Genomic DNA, 24,231 nt, shown 5'->3' on the forward strand with positions numbered 1-24,231 from the left:
GGGTCTTGGAGCTGAGCTTTCAACATTTGTCAAAGTGCCTCTGCCCACCCATGGCTCGGCCTTGGAGCCTCATTTGAAGCTCTCAGGGCCTCTGGACCTGGATCACCCAGGGCTGGGTAATCATAGTGAGTAGGAGACGCTGCCTCTTACTCATGGGGTTCCCTGTCTACCTGCCAGCCTGACCTGCTTCCCTGGAGGTCAGGACCCAAGAAGTATGGGGGTGAATATAGAGGAAGCCCCAGGTCTCCAGGCTCAGGATCCCTAAGTCAGAAACCTCAGAGGCATAGCTCTCAGGAAGGGTGTCTGTCTCATGTTCCATCACCAACTTGTTGGGTGGTTTCCGTTTTGTTTTGTTTGAAATGGGGTCTTTGTCACCCAGGCTGGAATGCAGTAGTGTGATCTGGGCTCACTGCAGCCTTAATCTCCCAGGCTCAAGCAATCCTTCCACCTCAGCCGCCCGAGTAGCTGGAACTACAGGCATGTGCTACCACATCTGGCTAGTTTTTGTATTTTTTATAGAGATGGGGTCTCCCCTTGCTGCCCAAGCTAATCTCAAACTCCTGGGCTCAAGTGATCCTCCCTCCTCGGCCTCTCAAAGTGCTGGGATTACAGGCATGAGCCGCCGTGCCTGGCTGTTGCTGGATGTTTTGAACAAGGCCCTGCCTTCTCAGAGTGAGTTTCTGTCAGCCTGCATTATCCTCTATGGTGCTCTGGCTGTACCTGAGAATTGCCTGGGGATTAAAAAAAAAATTTCAACTCCCAAGTCCCATGCCAGACCAATTGAATCACCATCTCTAGGGCTGAGGTCTGGCTGTTAGATTTTTAAAAAGTTCTCCAGGTGGTTTTAATGAGTACCTGGGGCCTGGATCCCTGATCTAGGGGCCCTCCCAGGCTGACAGGCTGTGAGGAAACCTGCCTGCTAGGTCTACCTGCCCCTCAGCCCAGAAGGCCCATCTCTTTGCCCTCATCAGACTTCATAATGTCATTCAACAAACATTTATTAGGCATCTACCATGTGCTAGGCAAGGCACTGTTTTAGGCACTGCAGAATCAGTGGTAATCAAGGCACAGATCCAACTTGTTCCATTCTGTGCAGTGGGGCCCTTTGAGCCTAAGTCTCTGAGACACATGTAATTCCAGGAGTGGGGGACTGCCTTTCCCTTGCTGATAGCATTCCCTGGGTGGATTTCAGACCTGTCTTGGCTTTCTTTCTTTTTTTTTTTTTGGAAAGAGTTTTGCTCTTGTTTTCCAGGCTGGAGTGCAATGGCACAATCTCAGCTCACCACAACCTCCGCCTCCCGGGTTCAAGCAATTCCGCCTCAGCCTCCCGAGTAGCTGGGATTACAGGCATGTGCCACTACGCCTGGCTAATTTTTTTGTATTTTTAGTAGAGATGGGGTTTCTCCATGTTGGTCAAGCTGGTCTTGAACTGCTAACCTCAGGTGAGCCGCCTGCCTCGGCTTCCCAAAGTGCTGGGATTACAGGCGTGAGCCACCGTGCCCGGCTTGGCTTTCATTTAATTGTGATTTCATTGGAAGAAGATGTTAGACTTCTGTTCTGTACCCCAAGGCAGAGTCTTGGTCTTAGCCTAATCCATGCAACTCATTTTTTGAAAATATATATATTTTTTCAGATTAAAAAAATAATATACATTCCATGGAGAAAATGTGAAAAACTCAAAAGAATGATCTGTAATACCACTATGGCTTACATGAACATTCCCTATGACCTTCTAGCCTTTTATATTCATAAATGAACATTTACAAACAATATCGAACTGCACGTATGGCTTTGTACCCTGTCCTTTTTTGGATATATATAGTGAGCTGTATTTTCCCATGCCAACACACCATTGTTATGGCTGCACAGCCATGGTATGCTGTACCTTAATTTATTTAAGCAACTCTAGTATTCAGCATTCAGGCTGTTTGTACATTTTTGCTGTTAAGAACAATTTGCCCTGAACATCCTAGTGCATACATGCCTGAACACTTGTCTAGTTATAGTTATCCTCTCGAGTAATACGTTTCCAGAAATGGCGATCAAAGACAAAGTACACCTTTAACTCTTAGGCTGTCTAACTTTTTGTGTTTCTGTGGTGATGGAGGGGTATAGGAACAGAACTCGGTGCCACAGAGGGTCAGACACGATTCATGTCATGTGTGAGTGTTGCACTAGCATGTGGGGAGTAAGACCAGCCTCTGCCCTTAAGGTTAGGTACCAGGCACTTCCCGGGCAGTGCGAGGATGTGATGGAGAAGGGATGAAGTGGAGAGGGGGTGGCGCAGGGTTGGCTCAGCCTAGACCCAGTGCCACACATCCACCTTGGGACTCCAGGGTCTCAGGCTGCATCCAACTGCTCGGCCTGAATCCTGCCGGCCTGAAAGAATCCTGCTGGAGCCACTTGCTTACACTCTGCCCTGCCCTACATTCCTGACCCCATATCCCCTCCCTAGCTTGGCCCATTGGGGTGGTGGCTTGGGTTGGGGGTGGGGACACATGCTGAGTTTTAGGGTGGGGCCACACCAGCTTTCTGTTTTCAGCTTAGGGGGAGGTTTCTGGGTTTGGATGACCTCTGCACACATGCCTGGAGTCCCTGCATGTCCACCCCCAGCCCTGCTCTCTAGACTTCACCCCATATGGGGCTGGGGCACCCCTTTCTGGGAGAGAGGGCTGTGTGAGTGGAGGGGAGGAAACCTGGGGTAGGGGAAGGAGGAAAGCAGAACCCAGATCTCTACTAAGTTCATCACAGGCCTCTGAATGTGAGCTCTGAGCCCCCTGGGTATGTCAGGCTGGTCATGCGAAAGGTGCCAATGGTACCCAGCATTTGTACCTGCAGTCACAATTCCCTGGAGTCAGGATCCCTGGCTTGGAGAGCTTGGGGTCACACAGCAGGGAACTGAGGAGAGAAGGTTGTAGGGCCTTTCAGGCTAGGGACTGTGAGAGAAATCGTGGGTGCAGAAAAGAGGCTGGGCGTTCACAACACAGTGAGTCCAGGGTGTGGGCTGGGGACAGAACTGGGTGGAGCCACATTACAGAGGGATTTCCACTTGGGGAGACAGTCAGGAGAGACTCATTGCAGAGGCTTCAGTGAGGGAGTAAAATGACCAGAGTGGTATGTTTTTTTGGTCAGCAGGTGGGCAGAGCCGGAAGGGGCTGTCAACACAAATCTCAGTCCAGGAGCAGCTGCAGGTGCTTGAGGCAGACACCTGTGCATATTTGGTTAGCAAATTGCTCTCCCCATCACTCAGCCAGCCAGCCATTAGCCCTTCCTGCACAGTGCAGGAGAGCCCTCTTCTCCAGTATGAGTCTAGAAATAGATGATGGGGGTGATATAGGTAATGGGAGGGAGAATTAAGTCTGTGTCTCAAAGATGATGACGATGATGGCATGGGTAGACTTTACAGATCACTTACGTTGGGCGGCCCTGGCCTTTACCTATGGTCTCACAGCCTGAGGCATAAACATAATTCAGGAAAAGCAGCGGGAAGCATTTAGAACACCAATTTGCTTACCACCTAGACTTAATCATTGTTTACAGGGGTCACATTTGATACGTGTATTTTTTGCTGAAGTATTTTATGATAAATTACATACATTGCATCTTTTTCACCTCTAAATATTTTATTATACCTCCCTATGTAACTACAGTGCTGTGATCACACCAATTAATAGTTTCCTAATAGCATTCAGGGCCCCATCCATAGTCAGATGTGCCCATTGTCCTCGGTGGTATGATCAGAGTTCGCTGTAACCTCGAACTCCTGAGCTCAAGCGATCCTCCTGTCTTGGCCTCCCAAAGTGCTGGGATTACAGCCACTGCACCCAGGTTGTCTGTGTTTGACCGACCATTGGTTTCTTTTTTTTTTTTTTTTGAGATGGAGTTTCCCTCTTGTAGCCCAGGCTGGAGTGCAATGGTGCAATCTTAGCTCACTGCAGCCTCTGCCTCCCGAGGAGTGATTCTCCTGCCTCAGCCCCCAGAGTAGCTGGGATTACCAGTGCCAGCCACCACGCCCGGCTAATTTTTGTATTTTTAGTAGAGACGGGTTTCACCATGTTGGGCAGGCTGGTCTTGAACTCCTGACCTCAGGTGATCTGCCCGCCTTGGCCTCCCAAAGTGTTGGGATTACAGGCGTGAGCCACCACGCCGGGCCTGACCATTGGTTTCTTTAAATCAGGATCCTAGGCCGGGCACAGTGGCTCATGCCTGTAATCCCAGCAATTTGGGAGGCCGAGGCAGGCGGATCACGAGGTCAAGAGATCAAGACCATCCTGGCCAACATGGTGAAACTCCGTCTGTACTAAGAATACAAGAATTAGCTGGGCATGGTGGCGCGTGCCTGTGGTCCCAGCTACTCGGGAGGCTTAGGCAGGAGAATCGCTTGAACCCGGGAGGTGGAGATTGCAGTGAGCCGAGATCGCGCCACTGCACTCCAGCCTGGCAACAGAGTGAGACTCCGTCAAAAAAAAAAAACAAAAAACCATCGAGATCCTGTCAAGGTACTCGTGTTACATTTTCTTATGCCTCTTTAATCTAAAACAGCGCCCCGCCCCCATCTCCTTTTCTACCATGAACACTGAGTTTCTGGCAAGGCGGGGTTGTGGTGTAGGCTGCTTCATTTTCTGGATTGATTTGTCAGGGCTGCCTTTGTTGCTTTGTTTCCCAGAGAGCTCTGCGGAGGTTTGGAGCCAGGGCGAGCTGGCCTGAGGGTCTGCCCTGCCGAGGGTCCTACAGCCTCAGTTACTCTGTCAAGTGAGAAAGACTGAGGGAGTCCAGTTCTGGGTTATGGAGAGTGGGAGACAAGCCTGGGGCTGGCAGGCCAAATATATGAGGCAAGGGCTGGCTGGCGGCCCGTGGTTGCACCTTTTCTCCCTCTCTTCCCAGCTTTCCCTTTGGCCTCCTGCTCCCTGTCTTTCTTCTCCTTGGCCTTACAGATATGTCCTCCCATGCACCCAGCACCGCTGTAGACCCCAGGACTTGTCGTAGAGACCCCAGGACTTGTCAGAGAGCCTGCCTGACCCTGACAGCCAGAAACCCAGGCCTGTGGCAGAGACAGGGTGGCACACTGGCCCCGACCTTTATTTCTACTGGGCCAAGTTTAGTTGTTCTTGCTATCTCCATTCTTTCTGGAGAGACTATTTGGGTTCTCTGCGTGTGTGGCTTATTGCCCTTTCTAGACTTTAAGCTTTCTGAAGGCTTTAGCTGTACTTGTTTTAAAATTCCATATATTCCATATACTGCCTGGCCCCTTGGTTGGCACAGGGTGGATTCTTGGTAAAGATATGTAGAGGTAAAGGAAATGGTTGCTTTTGCAGGGATGCAGGAGTTAATTTCTTTTCTCTGATGAGCCAGGAGCCCCAACCAGTGAATCTGGGTTCCTCTCTTAACATTCCGCCTAGTAGGTGTGACTTTGGCTATCTGGAGAAAGGGCCCCCCAGGCTTCCCACCCACCACCAGCCCATCCCAGTGTTCTGACAGTGCCTGCTGTTGGAGTGGCCTCCTTGGGGCTGGCCTGCATCTGTGGAGTGGTGGCCAGTTGTAGGGTCTAGCCCTACGGGGCTTAGTGGGTGTTCTCCCCATGTGCGGAGATGAGAGATTGTAATAAATAAAAGCACAAGACAAAGAGATAAAGAAAAAACACCTGGGCCAGGGGGACCACTACCATCAAGACGCGGAGACCGGTAATGGCCCCAACGGCTGGGCTCGCTGATATTTATTGCATACAAGATAAGGGGGCAGGGTAAGGAGGGTGAATCTTCTAAGTGATTGACAAGGTGAAGCAAGTCATGGGATTACAGGATAGGTGGCCCTTCCCTTTTAGGTAGCCGAAGCAGAGAGGGAAGGCAGCATATGTCAGCGTTTTCTTCTCTGCACTTGTAAGAAAGATCAAAGACTTTAAGACCTTTACTATTTCTTCCACTGCTATCTACTGCAATCTTCAAAGAGGAACCAGGAGTACGGGAGGAGCATGAAAGTGGACAAGGAGTGGGACCATTGAAGCACAGCACCAGAGGGAGGGGTTTAAGCCTCCGGATGACTGCGGGCAGGCCTGGATAATATCCAGCCTTCCACAAGAAGCTGGTGGAGCAGAGTGTTCCCTGACTCCTCCAAGGAAAGGAGACTCCCTTTCGCGGTCTGCTAAGTAACGGGTGCCTTCCCAGACACTGGCGTTACAGCTTGACCAAGGAGCCCTCAAGCGGCCCTTATGCAGGTGTGACAGAAGGCTCACCTCTTGCCTTCCAGGTCACTTCTCACAATGTCCCTTCAGCACCTGACCCTATACCCACTGGTTATTGCTAGGTTATATTAGTAATGCAACAAAGAGTAATAGTAAAAGGTAAAGATTAATAGTGATTGCTAATTGTCCATGATCATCTCTATATCTAATTTGTATTATGACTATTCTTATTCTAACTATTTTCTTTATTATACTGAAACAGTTTGTGCCTTCAGTCTCTTGCCTCGGCACCTGGGTAATCCTCTGCCCACAGCCAGTGTCTGGGGCTGGGAGCCAGAAGACGTGGGATCTGGAACTTGCTGTTCCATTAACTTGTGTGACCTGGGCTGGTCAGTTTCTCCTCTATGCCCCAGGGACAGTTTTCTCATCCACAGCTGAATGGGGGAGGGGGAGTTGTTCAGGGTCCCTCGGGGATTTCCCCAGTCTGTCATTCCCCCTCCCATGGTGCTCTGATGGTGGCCAAGCTGGTAGGTGCAGGTTTTGAGTCAGGCTCCCTGATAGTCACCTGCCCCACTTCTATCTAGCTCCCTTCCTCCTCCTTATCTAATCTTTCCAGACAGCACTGACCTGCCCTGCTACCTTTCCCATGGCGCCCACCTAGATCTCAAAGTCCACGCAGGGTGGAATGGGGTAGAATGGGATGCAGCTGTCTTCCTCTCCTACCTCAGATCAAGGTCTTGGGGTGTAGACCCCGTGGGCATTTCAGGGACTGTGCCCTCCTGCAACCCTAGAACAAGCTGTCAACCAGCTCCTTTCCAGAGGGCCCAGAACAGCCTTGCCTGCCCACAGGCCTCCAGCCAGGACCCTTTCCCTGTAGCCCCATCCTCCTGCTCCCTCTGCTGTTCAGACTGGTCTTGTGCCTCCCAGTGGATGGAAGGCGCACTGCAGGGACTGTCCTCTGGGCTCCTGAGCCTCTGCTGGGCTGGTCCTGAATGGAGGGGAGAAGGGGACACACAGGTGTAGCCAGGGCTCCTGTCCTCGGCACTCAGCGTGGTCGCAGGAGATCCCGGAGGGTGGGGACCACACCCAGCACATAGTAGGCTCGTAGTGAGGTCTGTTGAGTAGATGGAGACCTGGGTTGTGTCTGTGCCATTCTCTGACCAGCTGTGTGGCTCAGGGGTTCCATCCACTCTGTGGGCCTCACGACTGGACTGTGGTAAGAACACAATGAGATACTGGATGTAAAAACGATTGATAAACTATAGAGTCGCGCGATGGAGGGGCAGTTTTTCTGTGATCTTGGCTGGGGTACCACCGGCCTCTAGGTGAGGGGCGATGCCAGTGGTGGGCGTAGCGGGGCGTGGGCAGAGAACCACGCGGGAACCTCAGTTTGGCCTTGAGATGGCAGGAGTGGGATGGGGCGTCATCCTAGTAGAGGCTGGACAGTGAGAGATCGGTGGGCTGGTAAAGGGTGGGAACAGACCTTTTCCGGGGCCCGTGGGTGGAGGGACGTTGTGGGGAGGCGTTGGGGAGAGGGGGGTGAAGCGAAGCGGCCACTTACCCCTGTAGAGCGCGGCTCTGGTTTCAGCGCCCAGGTGCGCACTCAGCAGGGCACCTGTGGTCCGGCTAGTTTGATAAACACAGGTGCCCGGCATAAGGAAGAGTCGGGGTGGGGCGCTAAGGCCAGGGACGTCGGTGCCAGCAGGTGGGGAGGGGTCCCCCGGGGCCGCCCTCCGCGGGCAGACGAGCGGGGAGAGCAGGAAAGCGCGGGCGCAGCGGCACATCACCCGCCCCGCCCCCAGGCGCGTCTGGCGGAGGCGCGGCGTCCTGGCAGCGGCCGGCAGTCGGAGGCAGGCCGGGGCGAGGCCGCGCTGGCCCTCCCTTGGCGGCGGCGGCGCGTCGGGGGAGACGGCTGCACGTGGGACGGCGAGTTTCGCTTCGCCGCGGGGGCGGGGGCGGGGCCGGGGCTGGACGCCCGGAGCTCGCGGGCCGGGCCAGGCTGGGGGCGGGGCGGGGCGGGGCCGGGGCGGGGCCAGGGCGACCAGACCCACGCTCTCCCGAGCCGCACGGACCCAGAACCGCTCCCACCACGCAGCGATGTGGAGGTCTCGGCCTCGCCCGGTGAAGCTCCCTCTCCATCCAAACTTACCTAACTTGTGTCCCGGCCCTCGGGCCTCTCTCTGGCCCCAGGTCTCCCAACAGCCTATCTGATAAGAGCTTTCTTGCTTATCTGTTAATGACTTCACGCGACGCTCCCTCCCGTTCCCTCCTGCTCCCCTGTCGCCGGAGATCACCTTCATGGGATCCCTTAGGCCTAATGAGTATGCACAGAGACACGGGTGAGGGGAGCTTGGGGGCACGGTGGGACCTTGCAAACATCTGCCCAGGGCCACCTTTATCTACACACACCAGGTGGGGGCTGCGCTCAACTTCTGGAGAATAAAACAAGGAAGGCAAGGTGGCAAGGTGCCACCCCTTGGAGGTCTTGGGGGACACATAATGGAGCCTAGCATTCCCAGATGATGCCTGTTTTGCTGGTCCTGGCGGACCCAGGAGAAAATGCCCAAGGTCCCATCTCCTGCCTCCCAAGTCCTCACTCCTGACCGACCCTCCCTGCTTTCCGTAGCCCTGCCCAGGGCTTGCTTCTCTGCTCCGGTCCCTTCCACAGACCATTGTCGTCTGCTCAGCTGCACATCTGGGATGTTTTCCTTCCCAAGCTTGTTTGAATTCCCCTCCGGAGTCCATGCTCCCCTTCTGACCGTTCCCTCCCTTCTCTAAGTGGCTTCTGTTTGCACTCCTTGCTTTGTGGACTGCAGGGCACTGGCATGGGGAGGGGCTGAGCTGGAGAGGCGGGGCTTCAGAAGCTGTGCCAGCGTGGGCTCGGACAAATGGACATCCACCTAATGACCAGGTGGGCTTGTCCAGAGGGGTGAGGAAAAACACTTTGGCCCCCAAATTTGCATGTCTTCCCTGCCTGTGTGACGCAGACAAGGAGTTCCCAGGAGAGGCGTGGAGGGGTCAGGGATGAGGATGAGTTTTTTCCTCAAACAGGGACCCTCTGAGGAGGGGGACTCTGCGGCCTCTTCCTCTTTCCCCCGCTACAAGGCCCTGTGTGCTGGTCAAGATGGGGGCTGTGGGGACTGCCGCCAGCATCTCTTTAGCTGCACAACTTCCATGCTGCCCTGCGGCTCCATCACCCCTGGTCAATGCTTTCTTTCACCATCAAAATTCATCCATCCTGTGTCCCCTCCCTTCAGGGCTTTGCTAAGAGACAACCAGCTAATCTGATTCACTAATATCTTACAAGAAATTCTATGAATTATTCAAGGCTCTGAGCAGCTCCTGCTTCTCCCACACCTTCTCTGATTGGCCAAGCAGTGACCTCTCCCTTCCCTGAATTCGGACGAAACCCACGGCTGGTACCACCAGTCGGCTCTGATACATATTCTTTATGTTATTTATCTTCTGAGTATGTGATTTGTCTTCCCAATGAGATTTTAAACTCCCTGAGGCAGGGACCTTGTCTTTTGCTTCTTGTGTACTTTACTGCACAGCTAGTAAAACGAATTAATTAACTCAGTATGTATTTTGTGTGTCCCCTCTCTGCACCAGGCAGTGGTTTGGGTGCTGAGGATACGGCAGGGAGCAAAACAGACACGTCTGTGCCCTCACGGCACTTAACATTCCATGGGGTCAGGCTAAGGGATAGTAAACAAAATAAGTAAACTAGCTAGCCAACCAGGTGGTGATAAAGGCTGTGGATAACAATTACACAGGGAGGGGCATACTGAGTGTGGCAGGAAGCAGTTTGCAATTTTTAATAAAAATGGGAGAGAGGGTCTCCAGTCTCCATGGGAACAGGCTTGTTTGAGCCCAGATCTGAAGGAGGTGAGGATCCTGGAGGTAGAGGGTTCTGGGCAGAGGAAAGAGCCAGTGCCCACTCCCCTGGGGGCTTTGAGGAGCCTGGACGGGGCTCCAGGGCTGGAGCAGAGGGGTGAGGAGAAGGGGGATGGGGAGGAGATGCGATCAGAGAGGTGAGGGGGTGGACCACGTGGGTCTTTCAGGCCATGTAAGTTCTTTGGTTTTATTCTGAGATGGGTGGTTCTCGCGAGTTCTGAGTGGAGTGCTGGCCTGATTTGACTTACCTTTTAAAGGGATCCCCTGGCCGGGCTCGGTGGCTCACGCCTGGAATCCCAGCACTTTGGGAGGCGGATGCAGGTGGATCACCTGAGGTCAGGAGATAGAGACCAGCCTGGCCAACATGGTGAAACCCTGTCTCTACAAAAAAAATAAAAATAAAAAAAATAAAAAATTAGCTGGGCATGGTGGCAGGCACCTGTAACCCCAGCTACTTGGGAGGCTGAGGCAGGGAATTGCTTGAACCTTGAGGCGGAGGAGGTTGCAGTGAGCCAAGATCATGCCACTGCACTCCAGCCTGGGTGACAGAGTAAGACTCTGTCTCAAAAAAATAAAAAATTAAAGGGATCCCCCTGCTTCTGTGTGGGAAATAGGCTGAAGGGAGTGAAGCGGGAACCCAGGAGACCAGTGAGGAGGTAGTTACTGAAATCCAGGTGAGAGCTGGTGGGAGCCTGGACAATGTGGTGGTGAAAGTGCCAAGAAGAGGTCCAATTCTGTACCTGATTGTGTATTTTGAAGATGCAGCCCACAGGATTTCCTGACAGGTTAGTTGTGAGGTGTGAGTGGAAGGGAGGAGCCAAGGATAGGTCCAAGGTTTTTGGACCAAGCAGTTGGAAGGATGGAGTTGCCATCGACTGAGATGGGGAGGACCTCTGGAGGAGCATGTTCCAGTGGGAGGCCAGGAGCTCAGCTTGCACAGGCTGAGTTTGCGATGCCTGTGGACACCCAAGTAGAGATGCCGAGTAGGCAATTAGATCTCCGAGGCTGGAGTTCATGGGAGGTGAATGTGGGAGTTCTCAGTGAAGGTATTGGAGGTGCTTTTAAGTTCATGAGTGTGGTCAAGATGCGCAACGACATGAGTGCAGATGGAGAAGGGAAGAGGGCCAGGGACTAAGCAGGTGCTGGAGGCGGGGAGAGAAAAGGAGACAGAGGACCCTCTGCCCACCCTGTCATTCTGCAGTCCTGCACAGCGCCTGCTCTGACGCCGGGCTGCCTGGTTTCAAAGCCTGGCTCTGCGGATTGTTTAACATCTCCATACCCTGGTTTCTCTGCCTGCAAAATGGAAATAACAAAGTAGAATTAGAAACTTTAACAATATATGAAAACATGAGGCAGTTCTCCAGTACTCTGGGGACACCACCTGGATGTCGTGCAGTTCAATTCAATTCTGACACTATCTACCTGGAGTCAGTGTCAGATCCCACAGGTGGAAAGCTCAGTCCCCCAAGACTAACGTCACCTCAGACGCCAGTCGCAAGTCCGGGCTTCTGGTGCTTCTGACCAAACAGCCATAAATCAGGGGTTCCCACAACCCCCTCTTTATGTTTAATAATTTGCCAGAATGGCTCACAGAACTCAGAAAAACAGCCAGATGGAAGAGATTAATATGGAGCAGGAGATACAGAGCTTCCAGGCCCTCTCCAGGGGTGACCCCCTCCCAGTACCCGCATGTGTTCACCAGCCCAGCTCTCTGAACCTGGTTTTTTGTTTGCTTGTTTGTTTGTTTTTTTTTAACGGAGTCCCGCTCTGTTGCCCAGGCTGGAGTGCAATGGCTCAATCTCAGCTCACTGCAACCTCTGCCTCCAGGGTTCAAGCAATTCTCCTGCCTCAGCCTCCTGAGTAGCTGGGGTTAGAGGCGTGTGCCACCACACCTAGCTATTTTTTTTTTTTTTTTTTAGACGAAGTTTTGCTCTGTTGCCCAGGCTGGAGTGCAGTGACTCGATCTCGGCTCACTGCAACTCTGCCTCCCGGATTCAAGCGATTCTCTTGCCTCAGCCTCCCGAGTAGCTGGGGTTACAGGCGTGCGTGCGCCACCACACCTGGCTAATATATTTTTTTTCTTTTTTAGTAGAGATGGGGTTTCGCCATGTTGGCCGGGTTGGTCTCAAACTCCTGACCTCAGGTGATGAGCCTGCCTCGGCCTCCCAAAGTGCTAGGATTACAGGCGTGAGCCACTGGCTCCTGGCCCCTTTTGGGTTTTTACAGAGGCTGCCTTACATAGGCATGTTTTTTGTTTTGTTTTGTTTTGTTTTTGTTGAGACGAAGTCTTGCTCTTTCACCCAGGCTGAAGTGCAGTGGCGTGATCTCGGCTCACCGCAACCTCTGCCTCTTGGGTTCAAGCGATTCTCCTGCCTGAGCCTCCTGTGTAGCTGGGATTACAGGCGCGCGCCACCACGCCCAGCTAATTTTTCTATTTTTAGTAGAGATGAGGTTTCACCATGTTGGTCAGGCTGATCTCGAACTCCTGACTTCATGATCCACCCACCTCGGCCTCCCAAAGTGCTGAGATTACAGGCATGAGCCACCGCGCCTGTCCACATAGGCATGATTGATTAAACCATTGGCCATTGGTGGTCAACTTAACCTTCAGCGGCTCTCTCCTTCCAAGAGGAGGTTGTGATGGGGGTGGGGCTGAAAAATGGGAACCCTCAAATTACACGGTTATTCCCCGGCAGCCCCATCCTCAGGGGCTTTCCAAAAGTCACCTCATTAACATAAAACCAGGTGTGGTTGAAAGAGGCTTGGAATGAACAAAATTCATGCCATTTCATCTTTATTGCTTCCGATCTATTTCAGGAACTGGATACAAAAATCTAAACATTGTAACTCTTCTTGCCTTTATCACTTAGGAAGTTACAAGGGCTTTAAGAGCTCTGGCCAGGAGCCGGGATGAAGACCAAATATATATTTCTTATTATATCATAACGCTTTGCACTGTGCAAGGTGTTAATCATTCCAAAGAAAACACACAGAGGCTCCGTTCTCAAGGAACTCACCTTGTAGACACAGCAAGTCAAGAAGTGGGGAGAGACGCTGCCAGGACCAGGTGCTGGAACATGAAGGAGGGAGGCCCACAGGGGCTGGCCAAGGAAGGCTTTGCAGAGTAGGAAAGCAGAGCTGAGGGTGGAAGGATGGAGTTTTGCTAGGCCTGTGGCTTCATGGGGCCAGAGTGGAGTGAGTATAAAGGCACTGCAGGCTGCCAGGACTGTCTCTGGAGAGTTGAGAGCTCCAGGGACCTTGGGATCAACTGGAGGTTTAGTAGAGTTGGGGCAAGGAAATAGTGAGGCTAGCTAGGGAGTAGGTAGAGGTCAGATCACAAAAGACCTTGTTAGGCTGGGCGTGGTGACTCACACCTGTAATCCCAGCACTTTGGGAGGCTGAGGCAGGTGGATCACGAGGTCAGGAGTTTGAGACCAGCCTGGCCAAGATGGTGAAACCCCGTCTTTACTAAAAATACAAAAATTAGCCAGGCGTGGTGGCGGGTGCCTGTAATCCAAGCTACTCAGGAGGCTGAGGCAGGAGAATTGCTTGAACCCGGGGGCCAGAGGTTGCAGTGAGCCGAGATCGCGCCACTGCACTCCAGCCTGGTCAACAGAGTGAGACTCTGTCTCGAAAAAAAAACAGAAAAGACCTTGTTAACCAACCCAGGGAGAGGAGGTACAGAAGGAGCATGGGCTTTGAAATCAGCTCTGTGGGTTTAGGCAAGTTATTTGATATTCAGATTCGGTTTTCTCCTCAGTAAAATGGCACTAAAAAGAAGCCCCTTGCTGGGAAGTTGGTGAGAATTCAGAGGTAACAGGCGTGGAGGTGTTGAGACAGAGTTGGCCTTTGACATGGTGGGTGATCAGCATCACTTTATCTTAGAGGCTGGAGTGGCATTGACAATTTTTAAATGCAGGAAGGGTGGCTGGATGGGTAGATGGGTGGATGGATGGGTGCATGGGTGGGTGGATGAATAGATGGATGATTGGGGGCTGGGTAGATGGATGGGTGGAGGGATGAGTGGATGGGTGGATAGATGGATGGGTAAATGAATGCCCTCAAGAGATGCAAGATTAACGCCAGCATGGCTCTAAGAGGGAAATTGTCCTAGGGTGAACCAAAGAGGAGAATATGAAATGAGGCCTGACTGAGACTGGGAAGGCGTGAGAATCATCATCCTTCCTTGGAGACCTAAAGACTCATGCCGCTAGTTTGGTGTCTCCTGTGCTTCTCTCATCTGTCTGTCTCTGGTCTCTCTCTGCTTCTGTTTCTTATGCTTTTTGTCTTTCTGACTCACTGTCTCCCTTCCACTCCTCTATGCTTTTGTTTTTCTCCTCCTCTCCTGCTCCCTTCACCCACTGCCCGTCCCATCAGGTCAGCAGGGTCTCAGGGCTGGGACAGGAGATACACCTGCAGCATGTGACAGGCCCAACTAGTGGCAGAGTCCCCCCAGGACAGCTGCAGCTCCAGTCAGGGGGTTGGGGTGGGCTGGGTGTGCTTCTGTGTTCTTCCTGGGGTTCTCCCTGCCCCCAAGAGACACCTTGCCTTTCAACGGTGGTGCCAGGAAAGAATGACTTGATGGTGGGGAGCTTGTTAGAGATGGAGGAATTATCTTAGGGGCTCACTGGTGCCCTGGCATCCCCTGCTCTAAGGGAGGGATGCTGTGGGAGATAGTTCTCTTCTCTCCTGCTGACCGAGCTGCTTTGTTCCCCAGGCTGGTGGATGACCGCTGTGTGGTGGAGCCCGCAGCCGGGGACCTGGACAACCCCCCTAAGAAGTTCCGAGGTAAGACCTCCGCTTCCTCTGCCCCTGCCTCTCCCAGGCTGCAGGGTCCTGGACCTGCGACTGAATTTATTCAGCTGCATTCAGCCCCAGTGGCTGGATTAGATGTGGCGCTGCCCTGCAGACCTCATTCCGCTGTCGGCAGAATCCCCCTTGGCTTGCACTGCTGCCATCTTGGCACAGACGTGCCATTCCCTTCATTTTCTGGGGCCACACCCCACTTCTCAGGGTCGCATCCACTTCTGGCCAGGGGCCCATTCTCCCCCCAAAATCCCCACAGCCACAGGGCTTTCTTTGTCTGTGTGACTGGATGTTTTCTGAGGGAACGGGTGGAAAAGAGAATTGTCTTAGACTTTAGGAGGCCCTAGTGACAGCCCTTCCCTGTGCCTCAGTTCCTCACTGCATGGTAAGAGATTTGGACCCCATGGTTTCCAGAACTCTTCTGACCCTGGCTGTGTCCTCAGCCCCCTCCTGTGTGTGAGTCCTGCCCTGCAGGAGGCTCTAATAACAAAGCCCCTTGGTGGGAAGTTGGTGAGAATTCACCTTGGGCAAGTGACTTCATTCACGGGGCCTTGTCCTGAGTGGTCAGTGGGCTCCTCGGGCCACCCAGCAGGCTGAGGGCCTTTGTGGGGATTAAACAATATCCTGGCTGTCATTATGCCAAGCCAGGGTGAGGTGCTATTGTTGTGCTTACCTGTGAGGGCTGAGACCGACTGACAGTCAGACAGACAGGTCCTGGGCGTGTTGGGTAGGGTAGGAGCAGGCAGCAACACGCTGGGTCTGCTGCCACCAAGTCTGCCCGCGTGGCTGCTCCTCCGGGGAGAGCTTAGCTGGGATTGTCCTTGAGGGGGATGCTGGAAGGGGAGCGGGATTTAAGACAATCTGGAGGCATCCTTGGCTGGCTGGCTGGCTGGCTGCCAGGGGCCTTGCCCATCACTTGGAACCTGCAGAGGGGCCCCCTGTCTGCAGTTCTGTTCCTGCTGCCATCACGGGGCTCTGAGTGAGGGTTTTGGCTGGTGGAGGTCTTAGGTGGGAACTGCCCTGGCCCTGGACGAACCTCACCACCATAAGGCCCCTTCACCCTACACCGTTGGCCCCTGCTGCCTCTCCACCTCATCCTCTCCCCCTTGCCCCTCCCACTTCCCTGCAACCACACCAGCCTCCCTGCCATTCCTCATGGTCACCAGCCACACTCCCACCTCGGCATCTTTGCTGTTCCCTCTGCCCCGAACGTTCTTTCTCCAAATATCCACGCAGCCCAGATGCTCAGCAGCTTTAGGTCTCACATCTTCAGCAAGGCCTTCCCCGACCACTCAATACAAAATCGCACTGCTGGCCCCACCTGCCTTCCCTGCTTTCTTTTTCTCTGTAGCATGAATCTGCTGTGCTCAGTGTATTTTATTTGTTTGTGTTTGCCATTTTTCTGCCCCGCTAGAATGTCAGTTCCACCAGGGGCGGGATTTCTGTGTTTTTGTTGTTGTTTGCTGTTTTACCTGCAGTGTCTGCCACACGGTAGGTCCCCGAGCACATTTGAGTAATCAATGCATGCACAGGGCCCCTCCCCAGCGTCCTCTTGCCCTGCCCCTCACTCAGGCCTGGCTGCTCCGTGTCCTGTTGTTGTGACCCACCCAGAATTCCCCCAGTGGAGCCCAGGCTCTGTGGGTTTCATGTGCTCACTTGGAGGCACAGCTCTGACCTCGCCTGTCCCAGTTCCCTGAAGGATGGACGGGTAGAGACAGGAGGCCTGGGCCTCTCCTGGAGTCAGAAATGGGAGGGCGTTGAGGCTGCAGATGGAGGGTGGATTGCCATCTAGTAGCAGGATTTAGTCTAGTTCTTGGAAAGAACTTAGAGACAGAGAGAAAGAGAGAGGTGAGCGTCCCATGGGTGGGCTCTGCCAGGACCGGAAGGGGAAGCTTTGCATGTGTGTCGAGGTGTGTGTGGGCAGCTGTGTGGTGTGACAGGCTGGTGACAGGGAGGTGGGTGTGACTACTCTCTGACTACTAGTGAGGTTGAGCACCTTTTCATAAGTTTTTTGGTCACTGAAAATGTACTCTTTTTTTTTTTCTTTCGTTTTTTGAGATGGAGTCTCACTCTGTCACCCAGGCTGGAGTGCAATGGCACGATCTCAGCTCACTGCAACCTCCGCCTCCTGGATTCAAGCGATTCTCCAGCCTCAGCCTCCTGAGTAGCTGGGATTACAGGCACGTGCCACCACACCCGGCTAATTTTTATATTTTTAGTAGAGACGGAGTTTCACTATGTTGGTCAGGCTGGTGTCGAACTCCTGACCTCGTGATCCACCCGCCTCGGTTTCCCAAAGTGTTAGGATTACAGGCGTGAACCACCACGCATGTGCTCTTATTCCTTTTTTTCCTTTTTATAAAAGCAAGACAAATACATGATCTAGGATCCCCCACTCTACCCTGGTCCTCCACTCTACCCTCCTCACTCAACCTCCTTTCCCCTTCTCCAGGGGCAACCATATAAGAAAATCTAACTAGGTAATTTATTCATTCTGTTAAAACATCAAAACATCATACAAACACACACTGAGAGTCTGCTCCCACCCTCTGCCCACCCCCCACCCCCTCCACCACTGCCTCTTTAGGTCATCACTGTCTTTAATTGCTTATGTCTCTTCCAGTGTTCCATTCTGCAAATACAAACATATATCCAGATTTTCCCTTTTCTTACAGAAAGATAGCATTCTATATACACTATTCTGTTTTTTTGCTGGTTTTGCTTTATAAATCTTGCTGTAGACAGACCCTTCTGGAGATCTTTCTCTCTTAATATATAGAAGCTCAAACTTCCTCTTTCTCTCTTTCATTAATTGTATTCACTTTAGCCTGGTGTGGTGGCTCATGCCTGTAATCCCAGCAGTTTGGGACACCCAGGTAGGTGGATTGCTTGAGCCTAGGAGTTTGAGACCAGCCTGGGCAACGTGGTGAAACCCCGTCTCTACAAAAATTCAAAAATTAGCTGGATGTGGTGGCACACCCCTGTAGTCTCAGCTACACAGGAGACTGAGGTGGGAGGATCGCATGAGGCCAGGAGGTCAAGTCTGCAGTGAGCCGTGATTGCACCACTGCTTTCTAACCTGGGCGACATAGTGAGATCCTGTCTCAAAAAAAAAGATGAAAAAAAAGTATATTCATTTTAGTTGCATATCCTGGACAACCGTGAGAAAATAGTCTCCTACAAATTACATAGTAATTTGTCTTAAACATTAAAAAAGATTATTTATTTATTTATTAAGACAGGGTCTTGCTTTGTTGCCCAGGTCGGAGTGCAGTGACACCATGGCTCACTGCAACACTGACCTCCTGGACTCAAGCAATGCCTCACCTTCCAGAGCAGCTGGGACTACAGGTGCGTGCCACCATGCTTGGCTAATTTATTTATTTTTTGTAGAGACAGGGTTTCACTGTGTTGCCTAGGCTGGAAAATAAGCGAACTCCTGGACTCAAGCAATCTGCCCGCTTCGACCTCCCAAAATATTGGGATTACAGGTGTGAGCGACTGTGCCTGGCAAAAGTCACTTATTTTTAATTGTGGTAAGATTCACATAACAGGGAGTTTACCATCTTAACCATCGTTAAGTGTACAGTTGAGCAGCATTCCGTACATTTTCATTGCTGTGCAACCATTACCACCATCCATCCACAGAACTTTTTTCATCTTGCAAAACTGAAACTCAATACCCATTAAACAATAACTCTCCATTTCCTCCTCCCCCCAGCCCCTGCAACTACCATTCTACTTTCTGTTTCTATAAATTTGATTACTCTTGGTACCTTATATAAGTGGAATCATACAGTGTTTGCCCTTTTGTGACTGCCTTATTTCACTTAGCATAATGGGTTCATCCATGTTGCAGTATCTGTCAGAATTTCTCTTTCTTATGGCTACATAGCATTCCACACATAGAGTTATGTGGCTCTATTGTAATTTGTTTCAGCAGTCCCCCTGATGAACTCTTGGGCTGTTTCAAGTCTTTTATTATTCCTGTTGGTGCTGCAGCAAAGACCCTCTTCTGTGGTCATTTTATGTAAGCGCAGGTGCGCTCCGAGAATGCAGGCCCAGCACTGAGGTTGCTGAGGCAGAGGGCGGGAGCTCTGTGATTGCCACTTGCCCCCCACTGCCATTGTATCATTTTGTACCCTCACCAGCAATGTAATAAGAGAAATCAACCCCTTTTAACTCTTTTCATGGTTTCTTCTGCTAGCTACCCCCGTGTCTCCAAATGTTATGATTATTCTATTTCTTTTTCTTTTTCTTTTTCTTTTTTTTTTTTTTTTTTTGAGACAGGGTCTTGCTCTGTCATCCAGGCTGGAGTGCAGTGGCGCAATCATGGCTTGCTGCAGCCTTGACCTCCCAGGCTCAAGCCATCCTCCCACCTGAACCTCCTGAGCAGCTGGGATTACAGGTGTGCATCACCACGCCTGGCTAATTTTTTTATTTTTTGTAGAGACGAGGTCTCACTGTGTTGCCCAGGCTCGTCTCAAATTCCTGGGCTCAAGCAATCCTCTTGCCTTGGTCTCCCAGAGTGTTAGGATTATAGGCATGAGCCACAGTGCCTGGCCACTACTGCTTGATTTACCAATTTTAGAGTATCTGTTGGTGCTAAGATAGATGATAATTTAACTTTCATGGCCTGTTCTTCCACTGCCCCCCTCATCCTCTCAACAGCATCCTGTGGCCTGTAGATTCTCTAGGGTCACCTTTATAAACCTGAGAGTCTCAGTTACCCTTTTTTTTTCTTCCTCATTCTGTCAATTCCTCCAAGCACTCTGTCCATGTCTCCCTCCCACTACTGCCATGTGTATTTTTTTTCTTTTCTGAGACAGGGTCTGGAGTGCAGTGGCACAATCATGGCTCACTGCAGCCTGGACCTCCAGGGCTCAGGCGATCCTCCCGCCTCAAGCCTCCCAAGCAGCTGGGATCACAGATGCATGTCAACAGACCCAGCTAGTTTTTAAAATTTTTTGTAGAAATTGGGGGTCTCACCAAGTTGCCCAGGCTGGTCTTGAATTCCTAGGCTCAGCGATCCTCTTGTCTTGGCCTTCCAAAGTATTGGGATTACAGGTGTGAGCCACCACGCCCAGGCTGCCACGTGTATTTTTTTTTTTTTTCCAAGACAGAGTCTTGCTCTGTCACCCAGGCGGGAGTGCAGTGGCGCAATCTCATCTCACTGCAACCTCCGCCTCCCAGGTTCAAGCAATTCTCTGCCTCAGCCTCCTGAGTAGCTGAGATTATAGGCTTGCGCCACCATGCCCGGCTAATTTTTTTGTATTTTTAGTAGAGACGGGGTTTCACCATCTTGGCCAGGCTGGTCTTGAACTCCTGACCTTGTGATCCACCCGCCTCAGCCTCCCAAAGTGCTGGGATTACAGGTGTGAGCCATTGTGCCCAGCCTATACCACATGTATTTTTATTTATTTTTATTTTTAATTTTAATTTTTTTTGAAATGGAGTCTCGCTCTGTCGCCCAGGCTGGAGTGCAGTGGTGCAATCTCGGCTCACTGCAAGCTCCGCCTCCCGGGTTCACGCCATTCTCCTGCCTCAGCCTCCCGAGTAGCTGGGACTACAGGCACCCGCCACCACGCCCGGCTAATTTTTTGTATTTTTAGGAGAGACGGAGTTTCACCATTTTAGCCAGGATGGTCTCGATCTCCTGACCTCGTGATCCGCCCGCCTCGGCCTCCCAAAGTGCTGGGATTACAGGCGTGAGCCACCGCGCCCGGCCGTATTTTTATTTTTATTTTGTTTTTGTTTTGAGATGGAGTTTCACTCTTGTTGCCCGGGCTGGAATGCAATGGTGCGATCTTGGGTCGCTGCAACCTCTGCCTCCCGGGTTCAAGCGATTCTCCTGTCTCAGCCTCCCAAGTAGCTGGGCTTACAGGTGCCTGCCACCATGGCCAGCTAATTTTGTATTTTTGGTAGAGACGGGGTTTCTCCATGTTGGTCAGGCTGGTCTCAAACTCTTGACCTCAGGTAATCCGCCTGCCTCGGCCTCCCAAAGTGCTGGGATTATAGGCGTGAGCCACCGTGCCCAGCCTATTTTTATTTTTAATTCATCAAGACTGAATGACCTTTCCATTCTCTTCCGTAACCACAATGACATCTTGGGTGTTTTGTTCTATAGGTTGAGTCTAAACATTGAAGGTGATTGGAAGCAGATGCAGGCATTATTTCTTGCAGAGCTTGTACATTACTGCAACTGTATAACTTGCTTTGCTCTCTGTCCTTGACTTGGATCCTCTACTCTGGTGCTTGATTGAGCAGCAGAACCATCTGGGGTAGAAAGGGAGTTGGGGAGAGGTGCCTTTAAATATGCATATTCCTAGACCTCACCCCAGACCTGCCAAGATCTGTGGAGGGCCTGGGAGTTTGTGTATTTTAAAGCTATCCCTCTTGCCCTGGAATGATGGTATGCAGTGGCAGTGGGCATTTGGAGTGGTAGGCACCTTAGTGAGTATTGGATGAATGTTGACTGACCTTATTTAATAAATGAACAGCCTCTTGTCTGCAGCCTCACCAGCCCTGTGCCCCTTCATCCACAGGTACACACCCCGGGACACACAATCCTTACTTTAGGAAACCTCCCTGGACCCTCCACCTTTTCTCATGGCCTTTGATGCCGCAATTCCTGTGTGGGCCCAGTCTCCTGGCTACCCGTCCACCCTCCTTCTCTCTGCCCTTCAGCCCTGTGGTTTAGTGACAGGGAAGGCTCAGGCCCCTTCTGTGGTTCTGACAGGGCTGCCTTTGGGCAAGGAGCCCAGCGCAGTAGAAGCCTGGGATGTGTATGGCGATGGGCCCCAAGTCTACCTACTTTTTATTCGTTCACTCAGCATCTTCTGGCACGTGTATGTGTGGGCAAGGCTCCGAGGGAGGATCTATGTCAGAGAAAAAGTTGAATCTCACAAGTTCCGGGTATTACGTTTCCAAGAAAGATATGGAGGAGTCAGGAAGAGCAGGGAGGGCTCTTTTCTGACTTCACTGCTCTGCCGGGGATGCTTCAGGGCAGTGTGTCTCATGCAGGCACAGGCTCTGACCCGCTAGTGGGCTGTGAAGTCACTTGGATGGACTCAGCCATCATCGACAGAAATGGATAGGATAGAATTGGAATGCATTCACCCTATAAGGGCTGTTATGGTTTCATTAATTCTTTCTTCAGCTCTGGCTATTCTCTGGTTAAATATATCCAGTGAGTTTTAAATTTTGATTATTGAAGCTTTTTTTATTTCTAGAAGTTCTACTTGGTTCTTTTTTCAGTCTGCTGTGTCATTTTTTTATCGTTTTCTGTTCTCTGCAGGGACCTTCAAGCTTTTTTTTTTATTGATTGAAGCAGAGAAGACATATCTGTTTTACAGGTGATGTCTGCGTCTGAAGTCTCTGCCTGTGTCTGTTTTTAGTGTCTATTTTGTGGGCTTGTTCTCCCTCGTGGTGTCTGGTTCCCAAGGATTCCTGCTTTTCTTTGAGCATATACTGGTTATTGCATTTGAAAAGTCTGGTTTGAGTCGCCGGGCGCGGTGGCTCACGCCTGTAATCCCAGCACTTTGGGAGGCCGAGGCGGGCGGATCATGAGGTCAGGAGATCGAGACCGTCCTGGCTAACATGGTGAAACCCTGTCTCTACTTAAAAATACAAAAAATTAGCCGGGCGTGGTGGCGGGCGCCTGTAATCCCAGCTACTCGGGAGGCTGAGGCAGGAGAATGGCGTGAACCCGGGAGGCGGAGCTTGCAGTGAGCCGAGATGGCGCCACTGCACTCCAGCCTGGGCGACAGAGCGAGACTCCATCTCAAAAAAAAAAAAAAGAAAAGAAAAGTCTGGTTTGAGTCTAGGATGAAGGTACCTTCCTCCAGGAAGGCCCTGCTGTTCCTTCTGCCAGACTCCTGAGGGTCTCGCCAGTTCAAGCCCACTTGAAGCCCAGCTCGTCTGGGGTTACTTGAACCATTTGGGGTATTCCAACTGGTATCTTTAGCTCCTGGCATGAGCTGTTCTACTGTGGGCTCAGCCCTTGTCTGAGACTGTATCCCTTTAGGGTTCCGGTCTCCTGTTGACCCCTCACCTTCTGTGGGCCTGGGCATGGACCTCTGATCCTTCCATTCGAAGAAGCTGTCAAAATAAAAGTCCATGCTTCCGGGAATCATGAAGTCGCCTCAAGGCAAAAGTAGCTGAGTGTTTCTATATCTCTTTTGTTTTCCTTTCTATCTTCTCTTTTTGTTGGATAATTCTTCACCATCTTGTTGATTCTTTAAGTCTTAGCATAACACACATTTAAAAAATTCCGTTGTTTTAGTTGCTTTCTGTCACCATAGATGGTCACCATGGTTCTCAGCCCTGTCGGACCTGGAGCCTGGTACCATGACCAGGGGCAGGGAGTCCTCATGCCGTTTTAAGCAGTGGTGATCTAAGTTTTATTTCTTAGGTGAGTCAAGGTCAGAAAAGCTTGAGACCCTTGCTCTAGGGGCTGTACCTATCCCTTTCTGCCTTTTCTCCTGTCTGGACTAGGGTTCGAAGGGGCTGGTGGGCCATGCGGAGACCAAGTAGCTGACAATCCCCAGGACCTATGGGCTCAGGCGCAGGGCCCTGCACCTCTCAGCCCCTCTGGTCTCAGCTCAGCACCACCCTTGCCTGGCCCCTCTTTCCTGCATGAGCTCCCTGCCCCTGCCAGGAGGAACCTCTGTCCTGTTTCTAGATGCGCCATATCCTCTCCCACCTCCTGCTCTTTCCTCCAGTTGTGTGCCTCGTAACCTTTTCTTCCCTCCAAGGCTAAATCAAACCCTACCTCCTTATACAGGAGGAAGTCATTTCTGGGTTGATGTGTGCATCCGGCAGATTCTTGCTGAGCCAACAGGTTAGGGGCTGGAGAAACAGTGATGAGCTTAACCAGGCCCTGCCAGCCTGCCCACCCCTGAGTCTGATGAGGGTAGCAAAAAACATAAAGTGGAATTCATAAATAATATAATCTATCCATATCCATATTTTTATTTTTTATTTTTTGGGACGGAGTCTTGCTCTGTCACCCAGGCTGGAGTGCAGTGGTGCGATCGCAGCTCACCGCAACCTCCACCGCCGACCCTCGGTTCAAGCGATTCTCCTGCCTCAGCCTCCTGAGTAGCTGGTATTACAGGTGCGCGCCACCATGCCTGGCTAATTTTTGTATTTTTAGTAGAGATGGGGTTTCACCATGTTGGTCAGGCTGGTCTCGAACTCCTGACCTCATGATCCGCCCGCCTCGGCCTCCCAAAGTGCTGGGATTACAGGCATGAGCCACCACGCCTGGCCTATATATCCATATTTATATAATGCAAAATGGTGGCGGTCTAGAGCCAGGGTCTGAGTGAGCCTGGAGCCAGGGGGAG

General features: G+C 51.7%; 1 protein-coding gene and 1 long non-coding RNA gene across 3 annotated transcripts in view; one reads left to right on the forward strand and one right to left on the reverse strand.

Annotated features, from left to right (window-relative positions):
* The window catches only part of ITPR3 (inositol 1,4,5-trisphosphate receptor type 3), a 72,420-nt gene that overhangs the window by 4,567 nt on the left and 43,622 nt on the right, over positions 1–24,231 (forward strand). The window contains exon 2 of one of the 2 annotated variants that reach the window (XM_024248061.3): positions 14,793–14,863. In XM_024248061.3, the coding sequence (XP_024103829.1) occupies positions 14,793–14,863 (71 nt within the window). Of the gene's footprint in view, positions 1–14,792; positions 14,864–18,144; positions 18,233–24,231 lie in introns of those variants that run through there. The other variant, XM_063725211.1, reaches the window with a different exon arrangement.
* LOC103890875 (uncharacterized) lies at positions 5,628–8,121 on the reverse strand. The gene is made up of 2 exons (XR_655167.4): positions 7,740–8,121; positions 5,628–7,389 (listed from the first exon to the last, which is right to left on the reverse strand). It is a non-coding gene; the product is annotated as an uncharacterized LOC103890875 (long non-coding RNA).

Source organism: Pongo abelii, chromosome 5 (assembly GCF_028885655.2).
Source record: "Pongo abelii isolate AG06213 chromosome 5, NHGRI_mPonAbe1-v2.0_pri, whole genome shotgun sequence".
Classification (NCBI taxonomy): domain Eukaryota; kingdom Metazoa; phylum Chordata; class Mammalia; order Primates; family Hominidae; genus Pongo; species Pongo abelii.